Raw genomic sequence first — 27,279 nt, forward strand, 5'->3', positions numbered from 1 at the left:
ACAGAAAGGGGTGGGGGGGAAAGCGCACATCAACCAATCTTGTGCTCGAGAGAACACGCCGCAAACCACTACACCACCCCCATGGCCATTGAACTGAAAGCTCAGTGGCACACGCTGTCTCAGGCATCCGGTGCAACTCTGCTGCCGGAATGTCATCAGCCCCTCGGAAAGAGGAGAAGAAAGGGGGAACTATAGCCACCGCCATGTCGATAATCCCCCCATCACGAACTCGCTGGGAGGAGCAGCAATTGGGCATGGACATTGTGAAGTGGGGGATGACGGCAGAACAATGTCCTAGCGCTTGCCCGCGGCCACCAAGCGACCTGCCATTTCGAAGGGGTTCGTCCCCCCTCGGGACCGATAACATTAGCTGGGCCGAACTCGAAGAGGCTGAGTTTGCTGCCATCACTTGAAAGCGTCTTATGCACGGCCGTTCGCCCGGCTACTTTCAAACAACGGCTTCATCGACGACTGGGCTGGCTGCAGAACAACGTTGGTGGTAAATAGGACCAGTTGCCAGGGAACACTGACGGAACTCGGTCGCGAAGACTACCGAAATAGAAGAACAGTGAAAAAGATGGAAAAAAGAAAAGAAGAAAAGGACCGGAGAAGGAAAAGCCAAATCAGTAAACAAATGCAACGACGGCTAAACGGCTAAACTACAGCTGCTGTCTATAATGTCTAAAGAAAGACAAGATAAAAGCTCTCATAAAGCGACACAAATATATGGGCTGTATTCTCCGGGCCACGTTCAACTGTTCTCTGGGTGAGGCGATTCCTGTCCGTTAGTTTCCGTACGACACCCTACTCAGCGTTGGGCGTGGAGGCAAATTCCATCTCTCGCAAGTCTCGCCCGTGAGTGAGTCTGTAAGACGAGCGCAACCCAATTGCCCATCCCTCCGCTGTCTGGATCTTGCGCACGCAACTCGCGTGGAAACCGACGCCATCGCCGCCTTAAACAGGGGCGGGTGGACTCGACTGAGACTGCCCAGGGTTTTCTGTGATGCCATTTCCAGTTGTGTCGTCCGACTAGTGATTTCATGTGTAACAGAAGGCTTCTGGGAATGTTCCATAGACCGACCAGTGGTGTCCATCTCCTGCTCAGTGCCCATGCTGGGATGTGTATCTCCGGCGGGTCACAAAGAGGCGATCGACACATAAGTACACAGAGGGCACTGGTCGAGGAATCCATGGGAGGGGTGACGACTCACGAGGGACCGGATATCCAAGTCTCGCTGAGAAACATCGCGTACGGTTTCTTGCACTTACAGCAACCCGAGCCGAAGAGGGCTGAGGTCCACAGCCAACCCAGAAGAAACATGGCAAACGTGAATCATCCGGCACGCGAATCGACTTTCAGCAGCGCCTTTGTGTGCAATAAACCACATGGTCAGCAATCGAACCCCGGGGGGTACGTTTCGCGCCATGGTCGACGGGTTTTCTGGAACAAAAGGGATTGCCTTGGTCGACTCCGTCGTGAAAGTCGTTTCCTCTTTCCGACATGCTTTCTGACATTCATTGCGTGAAACATTCCGACATGAAAAAGAGTGTCAAGGCGGTGGCACAGCATCAGACTGCGGAGACTAAGTCCGCCCGGATGGGATCTGCAAGCACCGAAACTGACAGCAAGACGGTCCCGGTTCTACCGCAGCACAGCGCAGCGCGAAAATTCCGCAGCCGCCGGGTCTCCCGTATTCGAATGCTGCGGAGGTAGGTAGTTGCCTTGCTGCTGTGGTGCGTTTCGACCGAAGAAGGGGATCCACCGTCGGCGGTGCATCTCGTTTTGTTTTCCCTCTTTCGCTGCATCGATGAGGGAGCTTCCGGCCCCGGTCGCGACATTGCCAAGGCTGGAAAGATGACTTTCCAGGACGGAATGACGCTTCGCCGTGTCGTAGGGTTTGCAGCGACAGTCAATGGCCATGATGGATGCCGCCGTCCTCGTTGCTGGTAAGTAGGTAGCGCGCGCACGGGAGGGGTCGCCGTCATCTCCGCGGGCGATCTGCTCGTGTTGTCCATGGCATTGCGCTATTTCATGCTCCAGGGATCGACGGCCGCAGTCAACTGCTGCTGCGAACTCGAGTGCAGGGTCTTGGCAAGGGTGATGGCAGCAATGTGTCCCGAGGATGGAGAGGGAGGAATGAGCTCAACAAAACGTTGGTATTGGAGGCGCATCACTCCGCCCGTGGCTGAAAGCAGCCAGACCGTGTGGCTGGTGCGGAATGACATCTATCTGCCTACTATGACATCCTCCACGGTACTTGCCTACTCTATATAGACGCTTGCCTCTATCGTCTTGGGTCCATTATTCGAGCTCAATGGTTCCTACGATGATGTAGTTAGATTCCTGCTCCAAATGAAACCGAGCCGAGGCGGACTCACCGGGCGGCTTGCTGGTGATGTCGTAGACGACACGCGAGACGCCTTCGACCTCGTTGACGATGCGTGTCGAGATCTTCTTCAAGAGGTTGAAGTCGAACTCGAACGGCTGCGCACGGCATTAGCTTGCATGTTTTCGCAGTTCTGGTTCGGCGTCAATCGTCTCACCTCGCAACTCATAAAGTCGGCCGTCTGGACGGCCCTGAGGATGACGATGTAGCCGTACACCCTGGCGTCTCCCTGGACGCCCACGGCTAGAAAAAGACACCAGTCAGTGAGAGAACTTTGCAAGCGACGGCATCGCAGTGAGCAGATTCCGAATCAAGACATACCTCTGTTGGTATCCAGACCAGCGTAGCTTCATATGTTAGCTTGGACCGCCTTCGCCTCATAATTATTGGCATCATACCTTTGAGACATCTGCATAATAGTTAGCCGCTGTTAACGAGAAGATAATCCATATATAAACGTACCTGATCATAGATGCCAGCCTCCTTGATCATCGAAATGAAGATGTTGTCGGCCGCCCGAGCGATCGCCACGCGCTCCGGTGTGACCTCGCCCAAAATCCTGATGGCGATTCCGGGACCAGGGAAGGGGTGTCTCTGGTGGACGACGTTGTCAGCCGACTGAAAATGACCAGCTAGCAAGGCTCTTGGAGACTGGTTTCTTACCATGATGAGATCGCTGTGGATACCAAGCTCCCTACCAAAGCTTCGGACCTCGTCCTTGCTATTTGATGCTGTTAGTTGAATACGGCGGTGAAGTGAAGCGACCGAGCAGGCGAAATGGTGAGGTTGATGAGCTCGGCGGCCAAGTGTCGCACAACATGCGTACGCTGCCGTCGGCTAGGTTGCCAAATGTGGAAAGCAGGTTTTCACTTACAAAAGCTCTCTCAAGGGCTCAATGAGTTTCAACTACAGTTGGTGTTAGCTCTCCATCCACTTAAGACCTCGGGGCCTGACTGGAAACAAGGGGTGATGAAGGCTGCTCTCCGAAATAAGCTCTCACGCTCTACTTCCCAACATACCTTGAGAGTATCGGGCAAACCTCCGACATTGTGATGGGCTGTTACAATAATTCGTCAGTAGCTGTTTGCCCGTGTTCAAGCTATAACACGAGGTCCTTTGACCAGGCGCAGATCTCCTGAAGGCAATAGAAGTATTTGAACCTACTCTTGATAGTCGCGCTGGGACCCTGTACAAAAGAAAGTCAGCACGTCCGCAAAGTGTGGCAAGAGTAGAGAGGAATTCTATATCTAGCCCTCTTCGGACCGATGCACCAGTTTCACGCACCTTGAACGAGAGCGACTCAATACTAAAATCCAGTTAGCGCTGAAGAGGCGTGAGTCGAGGCAAGACTTACACATCAGGGTAAAGCTGCACATCCCAAAGTCAACATCATCGTGGAAACCCAATGTTGGTTTGCAGAAACTCACAGTGCCCTAAAGAATGAAGTCAGCCAGTGGTCAATATGTAAGGGGGAGGACTTCACACGAACCTGAAGGAACCACTCGACCTTGCCGGCATTGGGCGTGTTCTCTGCCTCCTTCTCGATCCGAATGGCCTCCTTCTCGAAAAGGTCGATGACTATGTACTTCAGGTCAGATAAAGTGTACCGATGAATGCGGGTAATCAGCAGCTGCAGAGCCTGGGGATGGGCATACAGGTTCCGCCAATGATCTTGCGCTTCTTCTCAGGCTCAGTGACGCCCTTAAGGCGTCCCAGGAACAGCTCAGCTCCATCAACAACCGTCAGGTTGATGCCGAGGTGCTTCTGAAGCGTCTCCTTCACCTGCTCGCACTCGTTGAGACGCATAACTCCTACAAGGAAGCGCATCAGCACGTCTACCCTCACTATAATTCATCGAGGTGCAGATAGCTAACCGTTATCAACCAGAATAGCATGGAAGCGGTCGCCAATGGCTTCCTTCATGAGCTTAGCAGCGACGGTCTGTTTACATGGTCAGCCTCTGCTTCTGCCTTCTGGATTTTATCGCGGTGCGGCGACGGATGGTGGCGGTGAAAGACTCACGGAATCGACTCCTCCACTGACGGCGCCAATGACTTGGGCACGGTCACCAACGAGGTGTCTGATGCGGACGATTTCCTTCTTGATGAAGTCGCTCATGACCCAGTTGGGTTGCGCCCCGCAGATGTCGACACTGAAGTTGCGAAGGATCTCAGTGCCTCTCGGCGTCTGTAGTTTTCATGTTAATCCTAGTCCGGCTAAGGCTGCGATTCGACTTACATGCTCGAGCTCAGGGTGAAATTGCACACCTGTAGTAACGCACATAGTCAGCCATCTGATCCAACCTCATCTTCATCCCCCGAACCGGAAGGCTCTACGTCGAAGCGGTCCGGCGCACGGAAGCATATCAGCTACATACCGTAGATCGGCTTCGTCTGGTGAGCGATTCCGGCGTATTCGCTGTTTTTTGTGCTCGCAACAACCACAAAGCCCTCAGGCAACTTTACTAGTTTGTCGAAGTGGGACATGTAGGCGTGCATCGTCTCTCCCAGGCCGGCGAAGAGGCGATCCGTGTGGGAGTTGCCCGAGTTGTGGATGGTAACGTCGGCGTGGCCGTACTCTGAACAACAAGAGAATGATTAGGGGAAATATTCCATCTTCAGCAAATCCAATTGACGAACCTCGGGCCGCTCCTCGGGCGACATTGTCCGAGCTGATTCTCCAGGCAAGTTCCTGCAATAACAATCAACCTGTGCTCCAGTGGGAGATCGTTCAGGAGGCCCCTGAGGAGACTGTCTGCTTCTTTTGCGCCATTGACATTCGTCTGGCAGTTGTTAAAGCCGAAACACCCCAGAACTGACTGGCATTGCAATTTTGTCCATGCTAAGTGGCCTTAACATTCTGGCCGGTAGAGTATCGTTGAGTCGAGTTCTAGGGTAAGATGGAGGGTGTCAAGGCGCAAAGAGGCAAGGCGGTCACCAGGCTCACTGAATGGCAAATGAAAAGGAAAAATACCTGGCAGCCGTAGCTAGAAACACCATATCAGCACTGAAAAGTCACCAAGGGCATAGACATTCGTACCATATACCCAGAATAGGAACGCCGAGCTCGAAAACGGCGGGGTCAACGTCTTGGACGGATCAGTAACAGGGTTGCATCGGACACGGCAGGAGGATCTCACGGGGTGCGCCCTGATCGTAGACAGAAGAGGGGCCTATTCATTGTCAGTGAGCTGAAACTTCGGCGTCAAGTTATATCACATGTTGTAGAAGGCTGGGGAGTTACGCCCATGGGATTCCTACCTCCAGACAGCACAATTCCCTTCGGCTTGAAGGGGAGATCCGCCAGCTTCGTGGTACATGGCAGCATCTCAGCGTACACCTTGAGCGCGCGCAGGCGTCTCAGGATGAGATGGCTCGTCTGGGAACCAAAATCGAGCACAAGAATTGTCTGCGCAGAAAAGGTCAGCCAACCCATACGACAAGCTCAAAGCCTTTCTCTCTGCCTGGCCTCCTATCGACCACGGTTGCGCCCGCTGTCGCCAGACCAGATGACGCAGTCACGAGAATGCCCCTAAATGCCCAGGTTTGGAACCGCACTGTTGAGTCGCAGCGACCTTCGAGTGGTCTTTAATGGCCGCAGCTCTGGTTGAAATGGGCCGACTGCCTGAACAGGCGGAAGAAGCTGCGCTCAGAAACGACAGGTTGGGGATTATGACCGCAACCAGAGCACTTCTAGTTTCTGGCGCTACTCGCCACATCTGGCATTGTATCCGCTTGTGTGCGTCTTATTCTCGGTGTAGCAGATTTGTGGAGATGTCGTGGCCAGTTTCCAGACAGGAGAGACTGCGACTGGAAAGGACATATCTCTAGAATGTACCCGTGACCAGATCGCTGATCTCTCGGCGCTGCCTGTGACTTCTGGAACTGGATCCATTCATATGGTTTATTTCTCGGTGTCGGGAGCAGATTCGTGGGGGCTTCGTGGGCAACTTCGGGGCAAATCCTGATCGTGACATCGTGATAGGAGGCAGCGGTCCACCACAGCCAGAGATGGTGGACGCAAGAGGATGGATTCGGCAAAACCAGTTTCGCAAGGGGCGTACGTACGTCGAAGTTGTTGTGAGGGGCCTCAGCCTCGATCTCGGTAGCGCTGGCCATATTGTTTTCCTTTTCGAGTGCAAACGTGTCGAATTGTTGAAGTTTGCGTCACACGAAGGGAAGGGGGAAAAAAAAAAGTTAAGAGTCAGTCACAATGGTGTTGGTGCAAGTCGCATAGCGGGGGCGGGGCATTGAGATTTATTGGGCCTTATCTTATCTCGAAGATGAACCTTTAGCCCCTGTAACGGCGGAACACCAGCCACAACATGGAACATTATTGTGCGCCACGTTACAAACCTAGCCACACCTGAATCTTTGAATGCTTCATTTTGGTGATGCAGTGTTTGCTACAAATAGGTTCTTTACTTTTTTTCGTCCCTCGTCCCTTTCCTGTAGACTGAAATGGCTCTCTGTATCTGTTTCAGATCGGGGTTACCGAGAAAGTGGCAAGACGTGCCTGACAGAACTTTTGGAAGACTTGTCCCGACACGCGCAGCCAGAGGGGAATGATGTCATTCATCGTTAGAGTGACCTTGTTGAACCCGCGACCTTCTGAGTTTCCTACAAAGTGCACTGCCAGGTTGGTTGTTGTCAATATTGAACAACTGCCGTACATATATCTCAGAACTCTGCATCATGTATGAAATCTACGCTGTAAGTGACAGGAAACACATCCTCACAGGCCCTTCCTGGTATATTCCTAGACCAGGAGCTACCTCGTGTTATGGATGAATCTGGCCATCTAACCAACATCCGTAGGCCGGTGCGGCGGCTGCATTCACAGTAGACTGTCTGGTTTACCCCCTCGATACCCTCAAGACCCGGTATCAAAGCCAAGATTTCGTTCAGACCTATGCGTCGTCGCCAGGTAACAAAGCGCCGCTCTTCCGCGGCCTTTACCAAGGCATCGGCAGTGTGGTCTTGGCTACGTTACCAGCAGGTGAGCGCTTCTTCTGGTATCTTGATGCAACAGCGTACTGACGACGAGATTGGCGCATTCAAGCTGGCATCTTCTTCGCCACGTACGAGACCATGAAGACGACGATATCCAATACCGTCTCGGTCCCGCTGCCCTTGGTGCACGCGTCTGCCTCGGCCATCGCTGAGATGGGCTCATGTCTGGTGCTCGCGCCCGCAGAAGTAATCAAGCAGAACGCGCAGATGCTCCGTCGGCAGGAGGGCGGCGGTGGCGGGGCAGGCAGCAGACGATCAACATCTCTCGAGGCCTTGCGCCAGGTCACGGGCTCCGGGGCTCAGAGACGGCTCTTCTCGGGATACACGGCGCTCGTGGCGCGCAACCTACCCTTTACGGCACTACAGTTCCCCATTTTCGAGCAAGTTCGGAAGACAATATGGGCCTCTGGGGAGCGGGGGAGGACGGCGGGCGAGGAGCATGGGCTCGTCGAGACGGGCGTGGTGACGGGGACCAGCGCCGGGGCGGCGGGGGCGTTTGCGGCCTTCATCACGACACCGGGCGACGTCGTCAAGACGAGAATGATGCTGAGCGCAGGCGAGACAGGCTCGGGAAGCGGAAGCAGAGAGGGCGACGCCTCGCCACGGGGTTCTGGCGATGCGTCGAAGCCATTGAGGAAGAGCCGCGGAAGCCTGGAGGTGACGAAGGATGTGTACCAGAAGCACGGCGTGCGCGGGCTCTTCCGTGGCGGAGGGTTGCGCGCCGTGTGGACAGCCGTTGGAAGCGGTCTCTATCTGGGGACGTACGAGATGTCAAAAGTCTGGCTCACGCGAGGAAAGGACGAATCGGACGTTGTCGGAGGGCTGTGACGGGCGGAAGGGATGCATGATGAACGCAGGGTGCATCGAAGGAGCAAGAGGTGAAGGCTGCATGACTGTATGTACTGTTGTGCAAAGAACAGATGGTCGCGAATAACGGGGCGTGAAAGCAGACGGAGGGGCCTTGAGGAGGGAGTGCCTCCGAAACACAGTCTGGCTTCAAGCTGCGGCAGAGGAGAGAGAATGGTGGATGGCTAGGTGGATTTACCGCACCTAACTGCTGCACCACCGGTGCGTCGAGGCCGAGACCGCCCCCTGTGGAGACTGATCTGTGGCGTGGCCAGGGCCTGGGAGATCCCGGGGTAGGCCGGGTTTCTGAGTGGGTGACTGCCCCGCGGCTCCGAGTGAAAGGCACTTGTAGCCGGACGAAGGACATCCATAGACGGATATAGAACAAGAAAGGGGGGAAATAGAAATCAAGAAGAAGAAAAAAACTCCTTCCAAAAACTCGCACAAGCTGAAGTTATACTCCTGCCAGTCAAACCCAACAGTAGGATGCCACAGTAATACCATCATCTCATGTTTTGGCACCATCTAATATTAGCCCTACGGCTAGACGTGCTGGTCGGTTGTGGCTCGGTGTAGCGTCGAAAGAGACTGCGGGGGACTCGGTGCCCCAATAGCGCTGTCACTGTTACAAGAAGCCCATACTCCCATTAAATCATAGCAGCCATGGCACTGGTTTAGTTGCCCTTTGTCGCTCGAGTCTCAACCTATGCGCCTCTGTCTTGTACCTCAGTGAATGCAATGTCCAACACCCCCGGTACTCCTGTCCTTTGCTTTGACGATTGGCAAAGGTAACCTGTCTGGCCTGGAGTTCCGCGCAATGTGTTCCCCCTCTAGAAAGCCGTGCCAAAAAGGTGAAAAAGTCAAATCCATGGCGGCGCGCATTGGCATCAGTTCGAAATTACGTCTCTGGCATCAGAACCGCGCCCGATTGCGCCATCCCTCCAAAACGCTCCGTGACTGTTCCATGCTTTCCCCTGCTATGCAAAGCATGCAAACGTCCGGAATCTGTCGAAGTGATCCATAAGGGTCCGCCCGGGTCACACGTTCGGCCATGCGAGGAAAGGGATCTGTCTCTCTCTCCCACTCACTCAGTCACTCTCATCACCGTACATGGCTAAGGGACGAACACCGACCGCTCCTTTGAACGGCACCACACCGGGTTGGTCAGCTGCTCTTGACTCGCTCCGAGTCGCTCGACGGTGTCGTTCCTCGACCCACCTGGCTTGGGTTAGGCAATCCTGTGTCGAAAAGACGTTTGCTCGACGCCCCCTTACTGACACGTCCTGACTCTCTCTGTATTCTTATGCCGTTTTACTATTTCAATGCCTCGCTCGCACTTTTCTGTCGGTTCGCCGTTTCTGTTCTTCTTTCAAGTCAAACCCGGATTCCCTAAAACACACAACTCTTCGTCTTGGCCGGTAGCAACCAACTATACGCTTCAACGTGTACTCGCCACTTACACAAGCCATAACTGCTCCATCAAACACCACCTGTCGAGAAGCACTTGTCGTTGAGATCTCACACCAGACTTTACTTCACGCCCCAACTCACTGCATCTTCTTTGCTCGCGTTTCCGGTCATCTCCCGACTCAGCTACTCGAAATCTCTTTACCAGCTTGCGCGGCAATCCCCCACTCACTTCCTTACAATGACAGCCGTTGTGAGCACGGCGCCCTTTGCAGTGGTCGACCCCCTCGCCAAACATTTCAAGGAGAGTGTAGGTGTCAACGTGGAGGAAGTCGACATCAACAATACCGACAGGTTCTTGGTCCACTCGCCATACACCGATCCCGAGCACCTACTGGACCTCGAAACTCTTGACGACGAAAACGCCCTCCTCGCCAGGGCGTTGTCCCGGCTCGAGTGCCTTCGTGAAGACTATGCCACAGCCGACTACGTCGAGTCCTTCAACTGGGGGGACGTCATAGCTGAACTCAAAAAGCTCGTTCAATCGACAGGGAAAACGTTCAAGGAAACGTCCTTTTACATCGTTGCGTTCCGCTCGACGATCCCGCCGTCAACCGTGTACGAAGACCTTGGCGTCCTGGACAAGGCCGCTCATGCCGAGGCTAACCAAGTTGGAGGATTCCTCAAGTAAGAGACCTCGTTTTGTCTGCGGAAAAGGGAACGAAGACTGACTGTTAATAGATACTGGTTTGGGAGCCCCGACTCAGAAGGAAGGAATCTCGCGACTTGCTTGTGGAGATCGAGGCCGGACGCTGTCAAGGCGGGCCACGGTCCCGCTCACCGCAAGGCAAGCCGTGCAACAGCGTCCATGTACTCGTTCTGGCGGATTGATCGGCATCGATTGGTCATCCGTGATGGCGCCGAGAGTTGGGAAATCATTGACTGGGTTGACTAGAGAGCGTCCGGAAGCATTTGGTGGGTAAACAAAAGTGATTGGTGACGGCGTTTGATGGTTTTGGTCGGGACGAATGTCGCAATCGGGCTAGGAAATGATGGCAACGACGACGGACTGCCTAGGCGTGTGGGTATGTGATAGACGGCATTGGGGTAATTGGGTACCTGCTCATGGGCGCATCCGAGTAGCATTGCACGGCCACGAGAAACATGACTTGATTTAGCATTAGACAGCATAATACGCGAGCTCAAATGATAACTGCATATTGTTCTCGGAATCGTTAAACTGGAACTGCAAGCTGGCCTAATCCAACTAGCTGGGTGCCATGATCAGGTTCCGAAACCGAGACAAAAGAAGGCATGTGCTCGCTACCAAGGACGTCTGAAAGAAGCGGTAGGTGATGTGCGACGACGGGTTTTGCCAGCATGCGTGCAACGCGACGCAGACATGGAAGACCCCCCGAGTGATATCGGAAAATGATGCTCAAGAGGAGTAGAGTAGAATGAACGAGCTTTCGAGAAGGAAAGCAGGAGAAGCGATGAGCAGGGCGTCCAGATGAGACGTCGTTGAATTTAAACTCGATGCGAGTGCTTTCGGCGTGGGGGCATGAGTGGGATGCCCTCCTGTTCAAGACGTGGCGTATGGAATTTGTTACGGATTCGCCGTGGGAAGACAGACGGCGGCGGCCGCGGCGGCTTTCGACCGGCGGTTTGAACGGAGTGGACTGAAATGGAGGGGAAGGTGTGGATTTAATGGAATAGTGCAAGGCAGAAAGGGTGTGAACGCAGTACACACACAGGACCTCTTCGCACCGGAAAGAATTCTGCCTCGGCCCACCGCCCAACAGCCCACAATCCCTCCCACAATTCGTAGTAGCGAAAAGTTCGATATTTCGCATCAACGAACGAGACGAGCCCCCTTCGAAACCCGACCGCCAAGCACGCGACACCAACGATCCCGCAGCCGCAGACTCGACATAGCCAGGAATTTTTGAACCTGCACGAATCTCCCCGATCGTATCGCAAATATGGGTGACGTTATCAAGGAGGTGCCGCTCACGGCGGTTCGCGTTGAGGCCCTTGTGAGTCTTGCCCGATTCCTGCCCCACCTCTCTCCTCACTTGGGCTTGTGGTGATGGACGGATACATACATGCAAGAGAGAGAAAGGGAGAGAGCGACAGATGTAGAGACGGTTGCTGATTAGTCGCGCTATTCTTCTAGGTGGTGATGAAAATCGTCAAGCATGGCTCCCAGACCTTCCCCACGACCGCGACCGGCTCCATCGTCGGCATGGACTCGGACGGCCTTCTCGAGATCAGCAACACCTTCCAGTTCCCCACGGTCGACGTCGCAAACACGGACAGCCACAGCCACAGCAACAACAGCAACGACGCTTCTGCCCTCGCCGCCGCCGCCCCCCGTCAGAAGGCCAACATCGTTTACCAGAACGAGATGATCAAGCACCTGAAGGAGGTCAACGTCGACGCTAACAACGTCGGCTGGTACACGAGCGCCGCCATGGGCAACTTTGTCAACCTCAGCTTCATTGAGAACCAGTACCACTACCAGAAGGACAACGAGCGGACAGTCGCTCTCGTCCACGACGTCAGCCGCAGCTCCCAGGGCTCCCTCAGCCTGCGCGCTTTCAAGCTCACCCCCGCCTTCATGGCCGCCTACAAGGAGGGCAAGTTCACGACCGAGAGGTACGTCGACGGCACACACACACACATTCACATACACAGAAGAGAGAGAGACACACACACATAGAGAGTCACGGGGGACAAACTCTTACCGGGGTCGTCACGTCGCTAACATGATGTGTTTCGCAGCCTGAAAGCTTCCAAGCTTACGTTCAAGGACATCCTCGCCGAGCTTCCCGTCGAGATTCACAACACGCACCTGTTGACCTCGTTCCTCCACCAGCTCCCCGGCCTCCCCCAGCAGGACAGCATCGAGCGGCCCAACTCGCTGTCGGACCTGCGCGAAGACCCCATCAAGCAGCAGCTGCACCCCTCGGTCGAGAACCTCGACCTCTCGATAGACCCCTTCCTCGAGAAGACGTGCGACCTGCTGCTCGAGAGCATCGAGTCGCACTACACGGACCTCAACAACTTTCAGTTCTACCAGCGCCAGGTCGGCCGCGAGCAGGCCAAGATTACGCAGTGGCAGGCTAAGCGCAAGGCGGAGAACGCGGCGCGCGCGGCGGCCAAGCAGGAGCCCCTGCCCGAGGACGAGTGGCAGAGGCTGTTCAAGCTGCCCCAGGAGCCCAGCCGGCTCGAGGGCATGCTGAACGCGAAGCAGGTGGAGCAGTACAGCAAGCAGGTGGACGGCTTCACGTCCAACATCAGTGCCAAGATGTTCGCCGTCAGGGAGAACCTGCTGCCCAAGCGGGCTTAGATGTTGAAGATGCACTGAGTCGGCCCCGGGTCTCATCCTCTTGCTGGTGTGTTGGTGGTCGGAGAGGGGCCGTTGTTTCTGGACGGACGAGAAGAAGAAGACGACGATGGGGGGGAGAATGGGGGAGAGAAGGCGAGGGGCAGACACAAAAAAGAAGTGGAATTACCTTAGAGAACGGGTGTTCTGGGAATGATGAATGATCTGGGGAGCGGATCAAGCATTCGAAACGGCGTTACGGTAATTAGTCCCAGGCAGTGTGTACTGAGTCGATATTCGATGTCCTTTTCTTGCATACCAGCGCGGCCACCAACGGTTTCCTTCTGCACGGGGAGTACTGTTACGTCGTGGCACTGAGGGGCTTGACGCCGAGGCCATACACACCAGGATGACTTCGTCTGCCGGAGATGAAGGGCGAGGCCGGCGTCGCGGTATGAGAGGACATCTCGAGCACGAAAGGCAGGCGGCGAGGCTTGCCAGGACGCAAGCGAAACCACGAGGCAGAGCGTCTATTATCATGTCATGTGCACAGGAACGCAGTTCCACAAACACTACGACGTCGACCGAACCACCATAGCTTTGCTATATTGAACATGGAAACACACTAGATTGAGCAATAAAGCCACGTAGCCGGTCAGCCCGGCATCAAAACAACCTTTTTACTCCCGCCCGCCGTGTCCGCCTCGCCCCGAGTCATCTCATGTATGCATGGTCTGCATAATATGCCGAGCTTAGGTTCGGCGGATTGATTCGCGCGGGAGACTCTGTTGGGGACGGGACGCCGCCAAAGTCAATCCAAGGCGAAGAGGAGACTGGCGGGACGTGGACATGGCAGACTCGACTCGAGCGACCACGACGTCGGTGTAAATGGTGGGGCAGCAAATCGAGGGAGTTTCTATTTTTCAAAGAGGACTAGCGTCAGTGAACGGTAAAACAAGTGGAATCGGAGGAGGAAGAAACCTAGCCTCTCTCAACCTCTCAAATCAAGTCACAGCGGCACGCCTGGCCCGGCGGACACTCGCGGGCCAGCACCTGGACCATGCACCTGCGAAAAAGAGGGCGATTGAGGGGCAGCCTTTTTTTTGTGTCCTTTTTTCCTTTTGGAATTTCTCTGGCTTCCCCTCTCTCCCCATCAGGGTAGGTAGGTACATGCTTCTCGTCAGATCTGCACGCACTTTGGCTGTGGAACGAGCGAGGCCAATGTACCCCTCTGTCCCTCTTCTTTCTGCCGCCGCCTTTTTCGTTACCATACCTAACCTTACCTTACCTTACCTCCGAGCAGGTCGGTCCCGGCCAGAGTTACTGTACACTAGGGAGCTATTACGAGCTGGTTCCTTGACCCAGTAACGAAGGTGATAATGGAAGCAAGTGGAAGTCGAGAATACAAACGAATTGACAGCAGCTCTCGCGTCTTGCACAAATATGAATTGCTCTCAGATACCAGCATCGCTACACAGTACCTAGGCAGTGTGCACATGCTGTGGCAGGTGTACCTGTACCTTGGATAGACGGCCTTGGGACGAAGCTGGGACAGCTCATTCTCGAGCTTGCTCCCTTGGGTCTAGTCCTCCCTCGCCTCCATGTGGGCTGCCAATGGTGGCTGATTCCAACAATGAGCGTTGGGCTTTTTGCGTCAAGGAGAAGCTGGAACATGTGCATAACCAATTGAACGGCGCTGGATGAGACAATGCCAGGCGACGGACGGTTGGATCGCAGTCTCCAATCCCTCGCATGTGTGAGTAAAACCCTCCGGAGCGAGGACCGCCCTTCACCGCAACGGCCTTTGTCAAAAGTGTCCGTAGGCCGCAGGAGCAAGATAGGGAGACAAGAGACTGAACTGAGCATTGGCAGAACGAGGCGTCTCGAAGGGAGGGGGAAGGGGAGGAGGGGGGCCGAGGGGCAGTAGGACCAAAGTTAGATATGTGACGGGTGTCCCTGAGCTCCCAGCGGTGATGATGGTGAGAGGGAAGGGAACACTGGGGCATGTATCGATATCGGAGCTGCTAACAGCCGAGAGGTCACATCCGTAGCTCTTCCAGCTCCCTCGGGTGGTGAAGTACCGGCCAACAGCATCGAGTCGATGGACTGAAGAGATAGCAAAGTACAGATACCTCCCTCGTAGCTATCGTATCGTACCTCCACCCCAAAGTGCCAATGAATGTATCAGTTCCCAAAGTCTCGCTGGGGGCAGCAACCAGTAGATGAGCCTCCTCCTCCCCGAGATTCCCCACCCCGCCTGCTGCCACACACTCATCTGCAGCATCTGCTCTCGAGTCTCTCTCGCTCGTTGAACTTTTTGCCCCGCCTCTAGCTTCAAAGTCCCCGTTCCCCCCCTCCCACCAACGCCGCGCTTCGCCGACACTGGTGGTTGCCCGCTGTGACTGGACAGGATTTCGCATTGGGAAACACGAAGAGGGAAAAAAAAAAATCAAACCGTAGCAAGAGCAGAAATTTCTCTCTCCCTTCCTGGTGGCAGGACAACAACGCAGCACTACAAGTATCTACTTACCTAGCTAGCTAGCTAGCTAGCTAGCCCGGCAGCATAAGGTACAGTCCCAGTCCCGTCTCACACACACACACCGCCCTGCCCGTTCCTGACTGGCCCCCCTCCATCCATATCGATCCATCTTTCCCTGAGTGCCTGAACCCCTCCATCCTCCATACCTCAGGTCCCTGTTTTTTTACTTCCTGTATCTGTCCCCCCCTCCTTCCTCCGTCGACTTTTAAATCTTCCCTCTCCTCCATCGCTCTCGTTCATTTCTTCTTTCTCTTCCTCTTTCTCTCATCCTTCCCCTCCATCTCCTCCAATACCACTACCACCACCCTCCAACCCCCCCAAACACACTTCACAGAATGTCTGCTCCCGCCCACAAGTTCAAGGTCGCCGACCTCTCCCTGGCCGCCTTCGGCCGCAAGGAGATCGAGCTCGCCGAGAACGAGATGCCCGGTCTCATGCAGACCCGTGCCAAGTACGCTGCCGACCAGCCCCTCAAGGGCGCCCGCATCGCCGGTTGCTTGCACATGACCATCCAGACCGCCGTCCTCATCGAGACCCTCACTGCTCTCGGTGCCGAGGTCACCTGGACTTCCTGCAACATCTTCTCCACCCAGGACCACGCCGCCGCCGCCATTGCTGCCGCCGGTGTCCCCGTCTTCGCCTGGAAGGGCGAGTCTGAGGAGGAGTACAACTGGTGCTTGGAGCAGCAGCTGTCCGCCTTCAAGGACGGCCAGAAGCTCAACCTCATCCTCGACGACGGTGGTGACCTGACCCACCTCGTCCACGACAAGTACCCCGAGATGCTCAAGGGCTGCTACGGTGTCTCTGAGGAGACCACCACTGGTGTCCACCACCTCTACAAGATGCTCAAGGACGGCAAGCTCCTCGTCCCCTCCATCAACGTCAACGACTCGGTCACCAAGTCCAAGTTCGACAACCTGTACGGCTGCCGCGAGTCCCTTATTGACGGCATCAAGCGCGCTACCGATGTCATGGTTGCCGGCAAGATCGCCGTCGTCGCCGGCTTCGGTGACGTCGGCAAGGGCTGTGCTCAGGCCCTGCACACCATGGGTGCCCGTGTCATCGTCACCGAGATCGACCCCATCAACGCCCTCCAGGCCGCCATGGCCGGCTACGAGGTCACCACCATGGAGAAGGCTGCCTCCCGCGGCCAGATCTTCGTCACCACCACCGGCTGCCGTGACATCCTGACTGGCGTGCACTTTGAGGCCATGCCCAACGACGCCATTGTCTGCAGTGAGTAACCCCGCAGAATTCCCTCTCCACCTTGATTCCCGTCACTAACCAACTCTACTCCAGACATTGGTCACTTCGACATCGAGATCGACGTTGCGTGGCTCAAGGCCAACGCGCAGAGCGTCCAGAACATCAAGCCCCAGGTCGACCGCTTCCTCATGAAGAACGGTCGCCACGTCATCCTTCTCGCCGAGGGCCGTCTGGTCAACCTCGGCTGTGCCACCGGCCACTCTTCCTTCGTCATGTCCTGCTCCTTCACCAACCAGGTCCTTGCCCAGATCATGCTGTACAAGAACGGCGACGCCGCCTGGGGCCAGAAGTACGTCGAGTTCGCCAAGGCTGGCAAGCTCGACGTCGGTGTCTACGTCCTCCCCAAGGTCCTCGACGAGGAGGTTGCCAGACTTCACCTGGCGCACTGCAACGTCGAGCTCACCGAGCTCAGCAAGGTCCAGTCCGAGTACCTCAGCATCGCCGTTGAGGGTCCCTACAAGAGCGACATCTACCGCTACTAAGCGGTCTTTCTTTGACATCCACCCCAGTGGCTGGATTTCTTCAACACTCCGATTAATGACTTCAAAGAGCGTACACCATAACATTTGGCAACGTGTGTTCTCAACAGCATGACTTGCATGACACATCTGGGAAAGGGAATCTCGGCTGGGGGCGGTTACGGGCTGGAAACTCAAAAGAGCTTGGGGGTTTGCCTGGCTGCGAGATTTTTCAACAAAAAATAGGCGTTGGCTTGTGAATAGTGATTCCCCAGACCATGGCATTTTGTATTTTTGCGTCGTCCTTTTTTCTTTCTCTTCTACGTCGGCCCGACTTAATGGGAGCGGGACAATCAAAAAGGGACTCAACCCCCGGAAATGGGAAATAGGGGTAACGAGTAGATCAACTCGAGGATTAGGACCCGTCAACCGTGGTCCGCATAAACAAATATATGCGTCCTGAGCAAATATTCCTCTGCCCAGTGATTATTGATGTGACTTTTGATAAACGTGATTCCGAATCTAGGCCTGGTATGATGACCGGCCATGGTTGCATGGCCAAATGACATTTGCAGTTAAGACCTGTGTGTGTGGCCGCAGAGGTGCCGGTTGACGTCGCGAACAACCGAGTCTTGAGCTATGTATGTTGATCCTTGTGCGTGGCCGGACTCGAATGGATGGGTCCGGCCAAGTCCTCAACGTCCTTGATAGTTGCTGTCTTGTCTACACAGTCTCACGCAGAGCCGCTTGTTAGATTCATTGTGTTGATTGCTTCCAACCCCGTGGGTTCGAGGCCATGGTTAGACTGCCGAACCGACTAAGGCATCAAAGATGACCGAGACTCAGTACGTGCCTTGCCTACCGAGAATTGTCCAACGCGGGCTCTCTCTCTCTATCTCTCTCTCCTTTCCAAACCCCAAGCCCTGGATATCAATCGGTCCTCCCTCACTCCTGCACCAGCCCTTTCTGCTCGACGACGACATTGTTCAGGCGGCCCTCCTCGACGGCGCGCCTCGCGTTGGCGATGGCCCACTCCTCCATCTTGACGCTCGTCTCGACGGTCCAGGTGCCCATGTGCGGGACGATGAGCACGTTGGGGTTGTCGAGCAGGCCTGGGTGGACGTCGGGCTCATTCTCGAAGACGTCGAGGCCCGCGCTGGCGACGCGGCCCGAGGCGAGGGCGTCGACGAGGGCGGCCTCGTCGATGACGGCGCCGCGCGCCGTGTTGACGATGACGACGCCGGGTTTCATGAGGGCGAATTGTGCGTGGGAGATTGTGTGTCGTGTCTGGGCCTGTTTGGCCGTCGGTCGTCGGTGCGTCAGTCACTGTTGTCAAGGGTTGATTGAGGGGGGAGGGAAGGGGGAGACTCAACGTTCAACGGCAGGTTGAGGGAGATGACGTCGCTCTCTCGGAGCAGCGTCTCGAAGTCGACGTACTCGGCGCCGCACTCGGCCTCGAGGGCGGCGTCGAGGCGGGTGCGGTTGAAGTAACGCACCGACATGCCGAAGGCGGCGGCCTTCTTGGCGACGTTGCGGCCGATGCCGCCCATGCCGAGGATGCCGAGGACCTTGCCCTGCGGGTCGCGGCCGAGGGGCGGGGGCGGGTTCCCGCGCCAGCGGCGGCCTCGGATGGACAGGACGGAGGCGTTGAGGTTGCGCAGGGCGCCGAGCATGAGCCAGATGGTGATGTCGGCCGTGGCGTCATCGACGGCGGTCGGGGTGTTGGAGACGAGGATGCGCGGGGTGCAGGCCGGCACGTCGATCTGGTCATAGCCGGCGCCTGCTGGGGTTAGTATGTCTGTTGTCTTGGTCTATTGGGAGAGTACCTCTCTCTCTCTCTCTCTCTTTTCTTTTACAAAGCCAAAGGGCGGCTGGAGAGGGACATACCATTGTGGCAGATGAAGCCCACGCTCTCGGGCAGCGCGGCGACCAGTTCGGCGTCGATGCGGCCCGTGGTCTTAACGCTCGCAAAAGTCCGGTAAATAGCCTTGACGCCGTCGAGGGCGCCCGACCTGCATTCGTCGAGGAACTCGGCGCGGTTTGTCGCCTTGGGTTTGACGATGTCCGCGACCTGACCGAGACGAGCCCATGCCTCGTAAGCGCTGTAGAAGGGGGGGCAGGAAGCCGTGTTAGTTTAGCTCAAAGGAGATAGAGGGGGGTAGACGCACTGCTCGATCTCGCCCAGCTGGAGGACCTTGGGCTTGGACATGGCTCAAGGTTTTCGACTCGATGGGTAAAGTTGTTTGTATACGTGATTCGAGGAGGGAGGGCTGAATGTGCTCAGGCGTTTTGTCTGTCTACCTATCTCTGTTCCGGTCAGCAACCGGACATCATGCGGAGCGGACGTTAATCCCTCCAGAGCCAGTGACGCCTCGACTCAACCCAGCCGGTTCGCTAACCTTTCTTATCGAGTCCGTGTTCTGAAGATTAAGAAAAAAAAGTCTATCTTGATGCACAAAATCCCGGGATACGGTAATATCGTAGGAACGAAGCCGTCAAGAATGCCCCTCCAAAGAGACAGCCCGGCGCGGGGTGGCTTGCCTCGCCCGTTGAGCGATAGACGGACTGGGAAGGTGGGGGACGATCGGTGGGGGGAGGGGGGAGGTTGAAACTCAATTGGAGCGGAGCTGCCCGAGTTCGTCTTCACCCCCCCCCCCCGTTGTCTCGGCGGAAGTCTGCCGGGAGAGAGTTGTGTCGGCGATGGACAGACTGTTGTTTGAGAGCCCCCAAATCTACCAGCCCTCCTGACTTGAGAACTCTCGACGCAAGACTAGACTCGGTTCTATTTCACGCCGCGAGGAGAGGAAACCCCGTTTTCCTCCTTGACACGAGATACTCATTAATTCGCCGGCGTCTCGAGCCATCGGAGGGCAGGGACTAAGCTCTAACCCCCATCCCGTATCGCAGAGATTGTCGGAGAGAAAGCCGAGCCGGACACGCAGCGCTCAGGCCTCGGGCCTCGACTGACGAAATCGCGAGCTCCTACTACCATTTCCCACGATCCTGATTTCCTGCCCGAGGTGAGACATCGCAGGATTCGTAAGCCGGCGCCGTCACGTCCTCGGTAAACGCGACTGTGCCACACGAGTCCCCCCCTCCTTATCCGATACCGAAACCGCCTTCTCCGGACAAGAGCTGGCTGGCTGGCACGCAGCCCAAAACCCGCAGGACGGTGCCGACACCGCTGAAGCTCGCATGCACCTCTATCCCCCCCACCCTTTCGTCTTTCTCACCAAACCCGCTCCATCGTTGGAAGTGCTTGCTGAATCAAGACCCTGCTGGCCAATACGTGCGCCGCTAAACTACTCCTCAACCTCTTCAGGCTCTCCCATCTCCCTCACCCTCATTTCTCTCACACCCATGGAGTCGCTACAGCGGTGGCCATCAACAACAACCTGCGTCATGCTCTGGTTCCCCCCTCTCCCCCCTTCACCTGCCCTTCGGATCCCCGGGCCGCCGTACCCTTTCCCACTCCGCCCAGCTTCATGTCGAACGAAGCTCGACAACCCATTGCTACTCGACCTGCATCTGCAGCTCTCTACAGGTACGCTTCCGCTTGCTGTTCCCCTAGCTCAGGGGGACAGCCGCACCTGCAATGGAGGGACAGGAAGACGAAGTATTGATTGGCAATTTTTTGTATTTCTTGATTTCTATCCGGCGTCCTTAACCTTTAGAACCCAGATGAGTCCGCCGTCTAGTATCGTACAGTGAACACTGGCAATGCCCAGACGTCGTTGGCGCAACAATCTGCCGCTCTCTGTGAATTGATCCACAGAGAGACAGAATAGGCTTCGTCTCCCCAAGCCACCCCCTTCCTACTGCTCAGATCCCCTTTTTGAGAGATAGATAAAACCACTTTTCTTTTCTTCCTGCCACACCGCCCTACCATGCTGGAGTATGAACTAGTTTTAAGGATGGGTGGGACTACTTATACAAAGATGCCATCGGCCGTGAAGGAAAAAGTTATACGACGAGTGGCGCAGTGCCGGCTCGCATGCAACCTCCCCTTGGAAAAGGAAAATCGCAAAACTTCAAAGGAACGAAAGCCATGCCTTCCCTTCCACTCCTTGTAACGCCCTGAGAGAGTAAAACAAAACGAAAAAAAGGGGGAAAAACCACGCACGTCCCTTTTTTGGTTTCTCCCCATGGCCCTTCCCTGAGCCTGGAAAATGCTGCAGGATGTGATATGCTGTGAATAAAGGTGATGATGCTGGTGTTGGAATGTTCAAGGCTGTGCTGGAACAGCCGGGCTGCCATGATGGGTCGCGATGTTGACGCCAGGACTGATGTAAGCTCGGATGGCAATCTCGCTGAACCGTCGTACAATATTAGTAGTCCCGCCAGTGACCTGCGCCTCATCCTGGATGAACTTGTTGGCAACCCAGAGCCTGTTCTTGGGGTCCGACTCGTCCAGGTGCTTGGGGATGTTCCTCTCGAACCCGGCTTCGACACGCGGGGACAGCTCGCGCGAGATGGCGATCGAGTAGATGAGGTCTCGGTTCTCCCTGCCTCCCAGCTGCAGTCTCAGCCGGCCAAGGATCTCGTCGCGCTTGGCGGCGTCGTGGTGGCACAGGTACTGGGCGAGGTTGTGCCAAAACTCAAACTCCTGTTGGCGGTGAGGGTTCGCGTCGGGTACGGGAGGCGCGAGGAAATTCGAGGGCAGAAAATCACCGCAGAGGAGAGCCTCCAGAACCCTGACTCGGTTGGCAGCTTCCGTCAGGTCGTCCGGGGGCGGCAGCACCTTGGCCTCGACGTTCGTTGAGGGGGGAGCGCTGCTGCATGGCAGAGTGGCCAGGGACCAGATCAGACGAGTCTCGAGGACCCCAGAGTGGGCCATCTGCGTGTGGTCATTGGCCGGCACAGACTGGACAACCTTGAGAAACGAGGCGAATTGAGCGAGGAGCGGCTGGCTGTTTTCGACAAAGAACTTGCCCTGGGTATCCTGCTTCTGGAACCAGTTGGACTCGAAAAAGGCTTGCAGGCCGACGGCGTAGACCTCGCGGTAGATGTTGATGATTTCGGTGAGGAGCTCCGGGGTAAGGGCGATGTCCTGGGTGGGAGCGGCAGGGCCCAGGAGGCCGATGAGGTCATCGAACTTCATTCTTGTAGTGGCTGCGCGGGTCCAGTCAGTATGAGGGATTCGAGGCGAAGCGACGGCTGAAAGAGAACAAGGCATGTACAATGATTGTGGGAGCGTCGCACCTCTGAGATGGTTGTCGAAGCCTGCTGCCCTTTGCTCACCCGGGAAGGACTGAGTTTGAGTGGAGGGCACGGTTGCCGGGGCGGGTAGGGTCTGCAGAGCAGGATCTATCGGCGCGGCGAAGTCGTACGTCGCCTCCGTTTTGAGGCCGGGCGTGGCCGAGGTCAGGGCCGGGTCGAGAGGTGAGTGCGAATGCGAGGGGGTGGCGGCGGTGGCGGGGGGAGGGTTGTACGAGCTGGGCAGAATGGCCGGCTGGGCACCGTAGGGGTTGGATGAAGACACCGGCACAGGCACCGGGGGGACGGTGGGGGTCGAGGGCACAGTCGGGACGGTGGGCGGGACTGATGAAGGTACGGATGGAACGGTTGGGGTCGGCACTCGTTGGGCGTTGGGAGCGGGCTGAATGGCCGAGGGACCTGGCTGCTGCTTGAATATAGGATCGTAACCCAAGCACTCGCGCTTTGACTTTTTACAGTTGTTACAGGTCGGATGAGCTTCGTCGCACTAAGAAGGGGGGTTGGTTAGAAAGGTGTTGCTTTGAGTGGTGGCGTCCTGCGGAACGAGAACAATGGAGTATGCGCCTCTACAAGGGGAAGAAAAAGAGATAGAAAGCAAGGCAAAGAAGAAGAGGAGAAAATGAGACAATAGTGGGGGTTGGGTTTGGGTTGGGCGTGCGAAGGCTGCCTGTAGAGCAGAGCTGTGTGTATATGCCTCTCTCTGTGCGTGCGCATGAAGTGATGATGAGGTAAGGCGAGGTGAGGTGAGGTGAGACTGGCAGCGTTGGAATTGAGTTGAGTTGAGCGACGTCAAACGTCAAAGGGCGAGGCTAAGCCAAGCTGAGTTGGAGTAGGTGTGGCTGGAGCTCGAGGGCGGCTTAAGCGAAGCGTAGCAAGCGAGAGGCGTGCCCGTTCAGGGACTGACAGGCTGTAAAGCTTGAGGCTGGAGGCTTGAGGCTGGAGGCTTGAGGGGGGTAAGGGCCCAAGGGGGGGCGGGCGACGGCGGCGCGCTGTCGGTTCTGCAGGAACGGAAGATTGCACTTCCCTGCGGGCGCGGACGGGCGCGGGCGTAGGCATAGGCGTAGGCGTAGCCGCAGCCGCAGGCGCGATCCCGGAACGTGGTCCAAAGCATGGCTCCCGTCCTCGCTTCGCAGTAGCTCCAGATCAAGCGAACATCAAGCGACCGTTTTTTTTCTCGGCTTCCCATTGCGAAACCACGACTCGGTTCGCTTATCGCAAACTTTGTTTCTTCGCCATTGTCGCGTGGGTTCCCGTTGCCTCTTTTCTCTCCGATAGCCAATGCATTCCTCTGGTCGACCCTCATCGCCCCAAAACCACCCATTCCATCGAGGGTAAAAGGGCTTAGAAAAGAAACCGGAGAAAACAGCCGGAAAGGAAAGGAAAAGCAAAATGAACGGAGAATAGGAAATGTCTTAAAATTTTCACTAACCTTGATACGGCGCTTACGACACGTCAAGCAACCCGTCTTCGTCCGACGCTTTATCTCCTACGATGGGGGGCAAATCCCGTCCGTCAGCTTTTATCCTGAAGCGTCGCGATGCTGCCGCAGCGCAGCTTCCGTCCCCAATCGCTCCACACCGACTCACCTTCTTGGGACCGCCAGGACCTCGCATCAACCTAGGGTCGTGGTGGGGGATCTGATATCTTAGGTGGTTCAGGTCCTGCGCCATGTATGGGTTGCCCTGCACTCCTGGCGGCAGGTAGTATTGCATGCTTTGGTTCGGGGCCATCTGCATCTGCATCGGCATCGCTTGGGGAGGCGGCGCGCCTTGTTGGTAGTGATGGTCGAGACTCTTCATGCTGGGCAAGGAGGGGACCGGTGCGCCAGCGCCAGCTCTATACGGGTCGGCGGAGGTCTGGCTCTGCTGCGGGTGGTAGGCATATTGGTTCGGGGGCACGGCACCAGGTGAATTGAAGTTGTTCGGGCTCGGGTAGCCTCTCTGGTGGCCCGGAGGCTGATGGTGATGGGACATGGCCGGCGAGGATGACGCCCTCGCGTCGCCGTTCTGCTGCGGAAGGGGCGGCGCAGGGGTTACAACGGGAGCGGGAGCGGGAGCAGGCGCGGTCGCGGGGCCAGTCGCAGGCGGCGGCGGTGCCGTAGCGGGAATGGACGCGTTTACGGTCGCGCTCGAGGTCGACAATGTCTCGGCGGAGGGGGTCGAGTTCGAGTTCGGCGTCGAGGAGGCTGGCCAATGTCCTGGTAGAGGAGCGGTAGCAGGAGCAGAGGCGACGTCGGCGGCTGGAGTGGGAGCTGGAGTAGGAGCTGGAGGAGGAGGAGGAGGCGAGGTCGAGGAGGTCGGGGGAGGGACCGAATTAGTAGAAGTCGTCAAGGGCTCCGTATTGACAGCGGCGTCGTCGCTGGCATCAGGCACAAGCACAGGTACAGACACAGGCGTAGGCGCAGGTACAGGCACGCTGGAGGTGCTGGCACTGGTCGTGCTGGTGTCGGTGCTGGTGCTGATGCTTGTGGTGTCTTCTTGAGCCATTTCGATTTTAATTAGAAATTTTTATGGAGCCACGATTGGACGTCTGAGGTCGACCGGGGGAAGCGGCGTGGATGGATGCGTTGATGCGCGACACCCTGGGGCGCAGGTTGAGCGAGAGAGCGGTGCCTTGGAGTGCGGTCCCTATGCAGGCCGTCGCAACTCGAGAGATTTTTTTCCCTCTCTCCCCCTTCGTGTCTGCTTTGTGTGCCTGCTGCTAATCCTTGGTAGGGGCGGGAGAGGGGTGCGGAGGAGCAGCAGCAGGAGGAGGAGGAGGAAGGGTACGCGTAGGGGGCCCTGTGGGTGTGGGCGAAGGAAGGACCTGAGGTCGTCCTGGAGAGGGGAGGGATCTTTTCTTCGGACCAGTGTCGTCAAGCAGGAGCAACTGCGCGCGGAACGAGGTCTCGTCGCGCCGGGAGAAGGGGGGGGGAGAAAGCGGTTGTGGGTGGTTGAGCGTGTTCCGTAGCTAGACCCCTGTTGCTGTATCCAGATCAACGTGCATGCAATGCAGTGCGGGATACGGAACAGAGTGTGCAAGGACAACGTGCAAGCACTCGTCTACCTCTCTGTATCTCTCGCGTGCGCGTGCGCGGACGCCGACGGCGGATGGATGGGTGGATGGGCAGAGGTCGTCGGGTGGTGAGGTGGTGTGTCGGCCGAGAATGACTGGATTCGCACTAAGGAACGGAGTGCGGCGCAATGGAGGAGTTGAGTCGAAAGTCTGCACAATTTTCGCGACGGGTGTGTGTGCTGAAGCTCTCTCTGGATCAAGGTCGGCCGTAGCGCCAACAGGCTGTTCCCACGCGTAGTGGTGCGCGCAGGGCGGATGGGCCAGGGTGCAGTCGGAGTGTATCCGTGCCTGGTATGTATTCGTCGTTTGGCTAGGTTAGTTTAGCAGGTAGGTTAGATATTCGTGGCCTGCCTTTTGGGTGAAGGTGGGAAGTACCCTCTGAGCGTTGGATGTATTTGTTGGTACCTTGAAATCGGAAGGTACCTCCACTGTCTGTTATTGGTCAGGGAAGGCGACGTTATTGGCCGCGGGTGGGTCTATCAACAGGAGGCGGAAAGGGGGGCTTTTGGTGTTAAGGGAAGAAGCGAGGAGACACCGGGGTATTCAGGTACAAGTACAGGCACAGGCTTGAAATGCCCAAGGGTGCGTTTGACCGGGTTGATCCAGGCGTATTATGCTAAGGACGCACAGGGGAGAAGGAGCCGAGGACAGCTGGATTGGTGGTGGTGCCAGGTGGCGGCGATGCCAGATGGTAGGTGCGATCCTAGGGGGATTGGATTAGGAAACTAATGGCGAAGGTGCAGCAGGTTGACGGGCCGGCGAAGAGTGAATAACGGGGGGTTTGACGCGGCCTTAGCCAATGATCGACGTCGGTTTGCTGCCCTGTTCAGTGACTGCTGTCCGGTATCCAGGATGGTGGAGAGCCGTGGCCCGTTGGTACGTGGACTGGGAGAGGGGAGTTGCAGAGAGGCGAGAAACGCGGATCGGGTTACCGTCCAGGGTTGACTGATTGTGTCGGGGTCTGCAGGGGAACGTTGGAAAATCAAGTAGTCGTGGTTGTGGACGTGGCCACTGTGTTTGCGGTCGCTGAGAGAGTGGGCGGGAAAGAAGGGCAAACGACTGGGGGGGCGAGAGGGAGAAGAAAAAAGAAGAGGGGAAAGGGGAAAAAAAGGGTTAGGTGTCGGTGTAGGTGAAGATGAATAAGACCTGGGATACCTAGGTAAACTCTGTGCCTTCCGTTCCAGGTCAGAACGGAAGGCTAAAAGAATCTCTGTAGTTCAGCGCAAGATTCGCAATAGTAGACACATTCACTGACACCTTCCCAGGTTGAGAGGGTACTTACTTCTCAAGACGAATGCTGACACTGGGCAGGCAAGGCAGGAAGGGGGAAAAGAATATGTTTCCTAACTTCTTGGGCACTTTGTGAAGATCCCCGATTGGCTCGGGATCCCAACCAAGATACGTACCGTCCTAGAAGCACAGTCCAGACGAGCTTATGTAGCTTGGAGGAAGGGGCGGGTTTTTCTTATGACATTGACAGCACCTTCTTTGGGCCCTTTTGTGCCACTAGGGAATTTTAGCTTAGTGGAATCCGTCCCGACCTTTCCACTGAATGCGAGCCACCATTGATCCCGGAAGGCATTCGTACTCTGCATTGTATCCGTACTTCGAGTCCCTTCGTCTTTGCGTCGAGTACAAGTAAGCATATCCTCTCCAACAGTACTTGCAACAGTACCATACGGAGTGAGGACAAGGTGAATGACCGGGACTACCCATTGTCTTCCCGCTTGACACAATTTGACCCCCCAACAACTTTCCATAACCT

At 56.3% G+C, this 27,279-nt stretch overlaps 8 protein-coding genes across 8 annotated transcripts; 5 read left to right on the top strand and 3 right to left on the bottom strand.

The window, feature by feature from the left end:
• Window positions 1-2,140: 2,140 nt before the first annotated feature.
• CDEST_02227 (Putative GMP synthase, rossmann-like alpha/beta/alpha sandwich, glutamine amidotransferase) lies at window positions 2,141-6,588 on the bottom strand. Its single transcript, XM_062918386.1, has 24 exons — window positions 6,455-6,588; window positions 5,648-5,795; window positions 5,527-5,559; window positions 5,427-5,475; window positions 5,361-5,373; window positions 5,027-5,078; window positions 4,765-4,965; window positions 4,626-4,654; window positions 4,410-4,574; window positions 4,262-4,328; window positions 4,043-4,198; window positions 3,871-3,965; window positions 3,742-3,755; window positions 3,672-3,693; window positions 3,552-3,573; window positions 3,407-3,444; window positions 3,262-3,293; window positions 3,051-3,108; window positions 2,850-2,981; window positions 2,786-2,796; window positions 2,709-2,734; window positions 2,545-2,630; window positions 2,380-2,485; window positions 2,141-2,322 (listed from the first exon to the last, which is right to left on the bottom strand). The coding sequence occupies exons 1-24, from the start codon at window positions 6,503-6,505 to the stop codon at window positions 2,303-2,305; spliced, it is 1,626 nt and encodes a 541-aa protein (XP_062774437.1). The 5' UTR covers window positions 6,506-6,588; the 3' UTR covers window positions 2,141-2,302.
• A 385-nt stretch (window positions 6,589-6,973) lies between these two features.
• On the top strand, window positions 6,974-8,651 carry CDEST_02228 (Putative mitochondrial carrier domain superfamily). Its single transcript, XM_062918387.1, has 3 exons — window positions 6,974-7,099; window positions 7,205-7,385; window positions 7,449-8,651. Exons 1-3 carry the CDS (start codon window positions 7,082-7,084, stop codon window positions 8,225-8,227), a joined length of 978 nt encoding a protein of 325 aa, XP_062774438.1. The 5' UTR covers window positions 6,974-7,081; the 3' UTR covers window positions 8,228-8,651.
• Window positions 8,652-9,215: 564 nt separating this feature from the next.
• Window positions 9,216-10,607, top strand: CDEST_02229 (uncharacterized protein; the record flags this gene model as incomplete). Its single annotated transcript, XM_062918388.1, has 2 exons — window positions 9,216-10,339; window positions 10,394-10,607. The coding sequence occupies exons 1-2, from the start codon at window positions 9,894-9,896 to the stop codon at window positions 10,605-10,607; spliced, it is 660 nt and encodes a 219-aa protein (XP_062774439.1). The 5' UTR covers window positions 9,216-9,893.
• Window positions 10,608-11,336: 729 nt separating this feature from the next.
• CDEST_02230 (uncharacterized protein) lies at window positions 11,337-11,601 on the top strand (the record flags this gene model as incomplete). Its single annotated transcript, XM_062918389.1, has 2 exons — window positions 11,337-11,348; window positions 11,407-11,601. 2 exons carry the CDS (start codon window positions 11,337-11,339, stop codon window positions 11,599-11,601), a joined length of 207 nt encoding a protein of 68 aa, XP_062774440.1.
• Window positions 11,509-13,628, top strand: CDEST_02231 (Putative eukaryotic translation initiation factor 3 subunit H, MPN domain-containing protein). The gene is made up of 3 exons (XM_062918390.1): window positions 11,509-11,688; window positions 11,829-12,310; window positions 12,437-13,628. Exons 1-3 carry the CDS (start codon window positions 11,635-11,637, stop codon window positions 13,002-13,004), a joined length of 1,104 nt encoding a protein of 367 aa, XP_062774441.1. The 5' UTR covers window positions 11,509-11,634; the 3' UTR covers window positions 13,005-13,628.
• Window positions 13,629-15,655: 2,027 nt separating this feature from the next.
• Window positions 15,656-17,713, top strand: CDEST_02232 (Putative adenosylhomocysteinase, S-adenosyl-L-homocysteine hydrolase, NAD binding protein). Its single transcript, XM_062918391.1, has 2 exons — window positions 15,656-16,755; window positions 16,819-17,713. The coding sequence occupies exons 1-2, from the start codon at window positions 15,855-15,857 to the stop codon at window positions 17,265-17,267; spliced, it is 1,350 nt and encodes a 449-aa protein (XP_062774442.1). The 5' UTR covers window positions 15,656-15,854; the 3' UTR covers window positions 17,268-17,713.
• On the bottom strand, window positions 17,397-19,822 carry CDEST_02233 (Putative D-isomer specific 2-hydroxyacid dehydrogenase, catalytic domain-containing protein). Its single transcript, XM_062918392.1, has 5 exons — window positions 19,643-19,822; window positions 19,412-19,550; window positions 19,131-19,345; window positions 18,617-19,023; window positions 17,397-18,536 (listed from the first exon to the last, which is right to left on the bottom strand). The coding sequence occupies exons 2-5, from the start codon at window positions 19,450-19,452 to the stop codon at window positions 18,189-18,191; spliced, it is 1,011 nt and encodes a 336-aa protein (XP_062774443.1). The 5' UTR covers window positions 19,453-19,550; window positions 19,643-19,822; the 3' UTR covers window positions 17,397-18,188.
• A 1,049-nt stretch (window positions 19,823-20,871) lies between these two features.
• CDEST_02234 (Putative zn(2)Cys(6) fungal-type DNA-binding domain-containing protein) lies at window positions 20,872-25,803 on the bottom strand. Its single transcript, XM_062918393.1, has 4 exons — window positions 24,047-25,803; window positions 23,890-23,946; window positions 22,446-22,947; window positions 20,872-22,355 (listed from the first exon to the last, which is right to left on the bottom strand). Exons 1-4 carry the CDS (start codon window positions 24,944-24,946, stop codon window positions 21,469-21,471), a joined length of 2,346 nt encoding a protein of 781 aa, XP_062774444.1. The 5' UTR covers window positions 24,947-25,803; the 3' UTR covers window positions 20,872-21,468.
• Window positions 25,804-27,279: the final 1,476 nt, after the last annotated feature.

Source organism: Colletotrichum destructivum, chromosome 2 (genome assembly GCF_034447905.1).
Source record: "Colletotrichum destructivum chromosome 2, complete sequence".
NCBI lineage: Eukaryota > Fungi > Ascomycota > Sordariomycetes > Glomerellales > Glomerellaceae > Colletotrichum > Colletotrichum destructivum.

Excerpts from the sequence above, each read along its gene's own strand:
- CDEST_02231 (XM_062918390.1), top strand. The coding sequence starts at position 11,635 with ATGGGTGACGTTATCAAGGAGGTGCCGCTCACGGCGGTTCGCGTTGAG. Across the intron at positions 11,689-11,828 it reads CGGTTCGCGTTGAGGCCCTT|GTGGTGATGAAAATCGTCAA; the intron begins GTGAGTCTTGCC and ends CTATTCTTCTAG. Across the intron at positions 12,311-12,436 it reads GGCAAGTTCACGACCGAGAG|CCTGAAAGCTTCCAAGCTTA; the intron begins GTACGTCGACGG and ends TGTGTTTCGCAG.
- CDEST_02234 (XM_062918393.1), bottom strand. The coding sequence starts at position 24,946 with ATGGCTCAAGAAGACACCACAAGCATCAGCACCAGCACCGACACCAGC. Across the intron at positions 22,948-23,889 it reads GTCGTAAGCGCCGTATCAAG|TGCGACGAAGCTCATCCGAC; the intron begins GTTAGTGAAAAT and ends CCCCCTTCTTAG. Across the intron at positions 22,356-22,445 it reads CTTCGACAACCATCTCAGAG|CCACTACAAGAATGAAGTTC; the intron begins GTGCGACGCTCC and ends GGACCCGCGCAG.
- CDEST_02227 (XM_062918386.1), bottom strand. The coding sequence starts at position 6,505 with ATGGCCAGCGCTACCGAGATCGAGGCTGAGGCCCCTCACAACAACTTC. Across the intron at positions 3,109-3,261 it reads GAGCCCTTGAGAGAGCTTTT|CAAGGACGAGGTCCGAAGCT; the intron begins GTAAGTGAAAAC and ends AGCATCAAATAG. Across the intron at positions 2,631-2,708 it reads TGGTCTGGATACCAACAGAG|CCGTGGGCGTCCAGGGAGAC; the intron begins GTATGTCTTGAT and ends GTCTTTTTCTAG.
- CDEST_02232 (XM_062918391.1), top strand. The coding sequence starts at position 15,855 with ATGTCTGCTCCCGCCCACAAGTTCAAGGTCGCCGACCTCTCCCTGGCC. Across the intron at positions 16,756-16,818 it reads CAACGACGCCATTGTCTGCA|ACATTGGTCACTTCGACATC; the intron begins GTGAGTAACCCC and ends ACTCTACTCCAG.
- CDEST_02233 (XM_062918392.1), bottom strand. The coding sequence starts at position 19,452 with ATGTCCAAGCCCAAGGTCCTCCAGCTGGGCGAGATCGAGCA. Across the intron at positions 19,346-19,411 it reads CAGCTGGGCGAGATCGAGCA|CGCTTACGAGGCATGGGCTC; the intron begins GTGCGTCTACCC and ends CCCCTTCTACAG. Across the intron at positions 18,537-18,616 it reads CCCTCAACCTGCCGTTGAAC|GCCCAGACACGACACACAAT; the intron begins GTTGAGTCTCCC and ends ACGGCCAAACAG.
- CDEST_02228 (XM_062918387.1), top strand. Across the intron at positions 7,386-7,448 it reads CTTGGCTACGTTACCAGCAG|CTGGCATCTTCTTCGCCACG; the intron begins GTGAGCGCTTCT and ends GGCGCATTCAAG.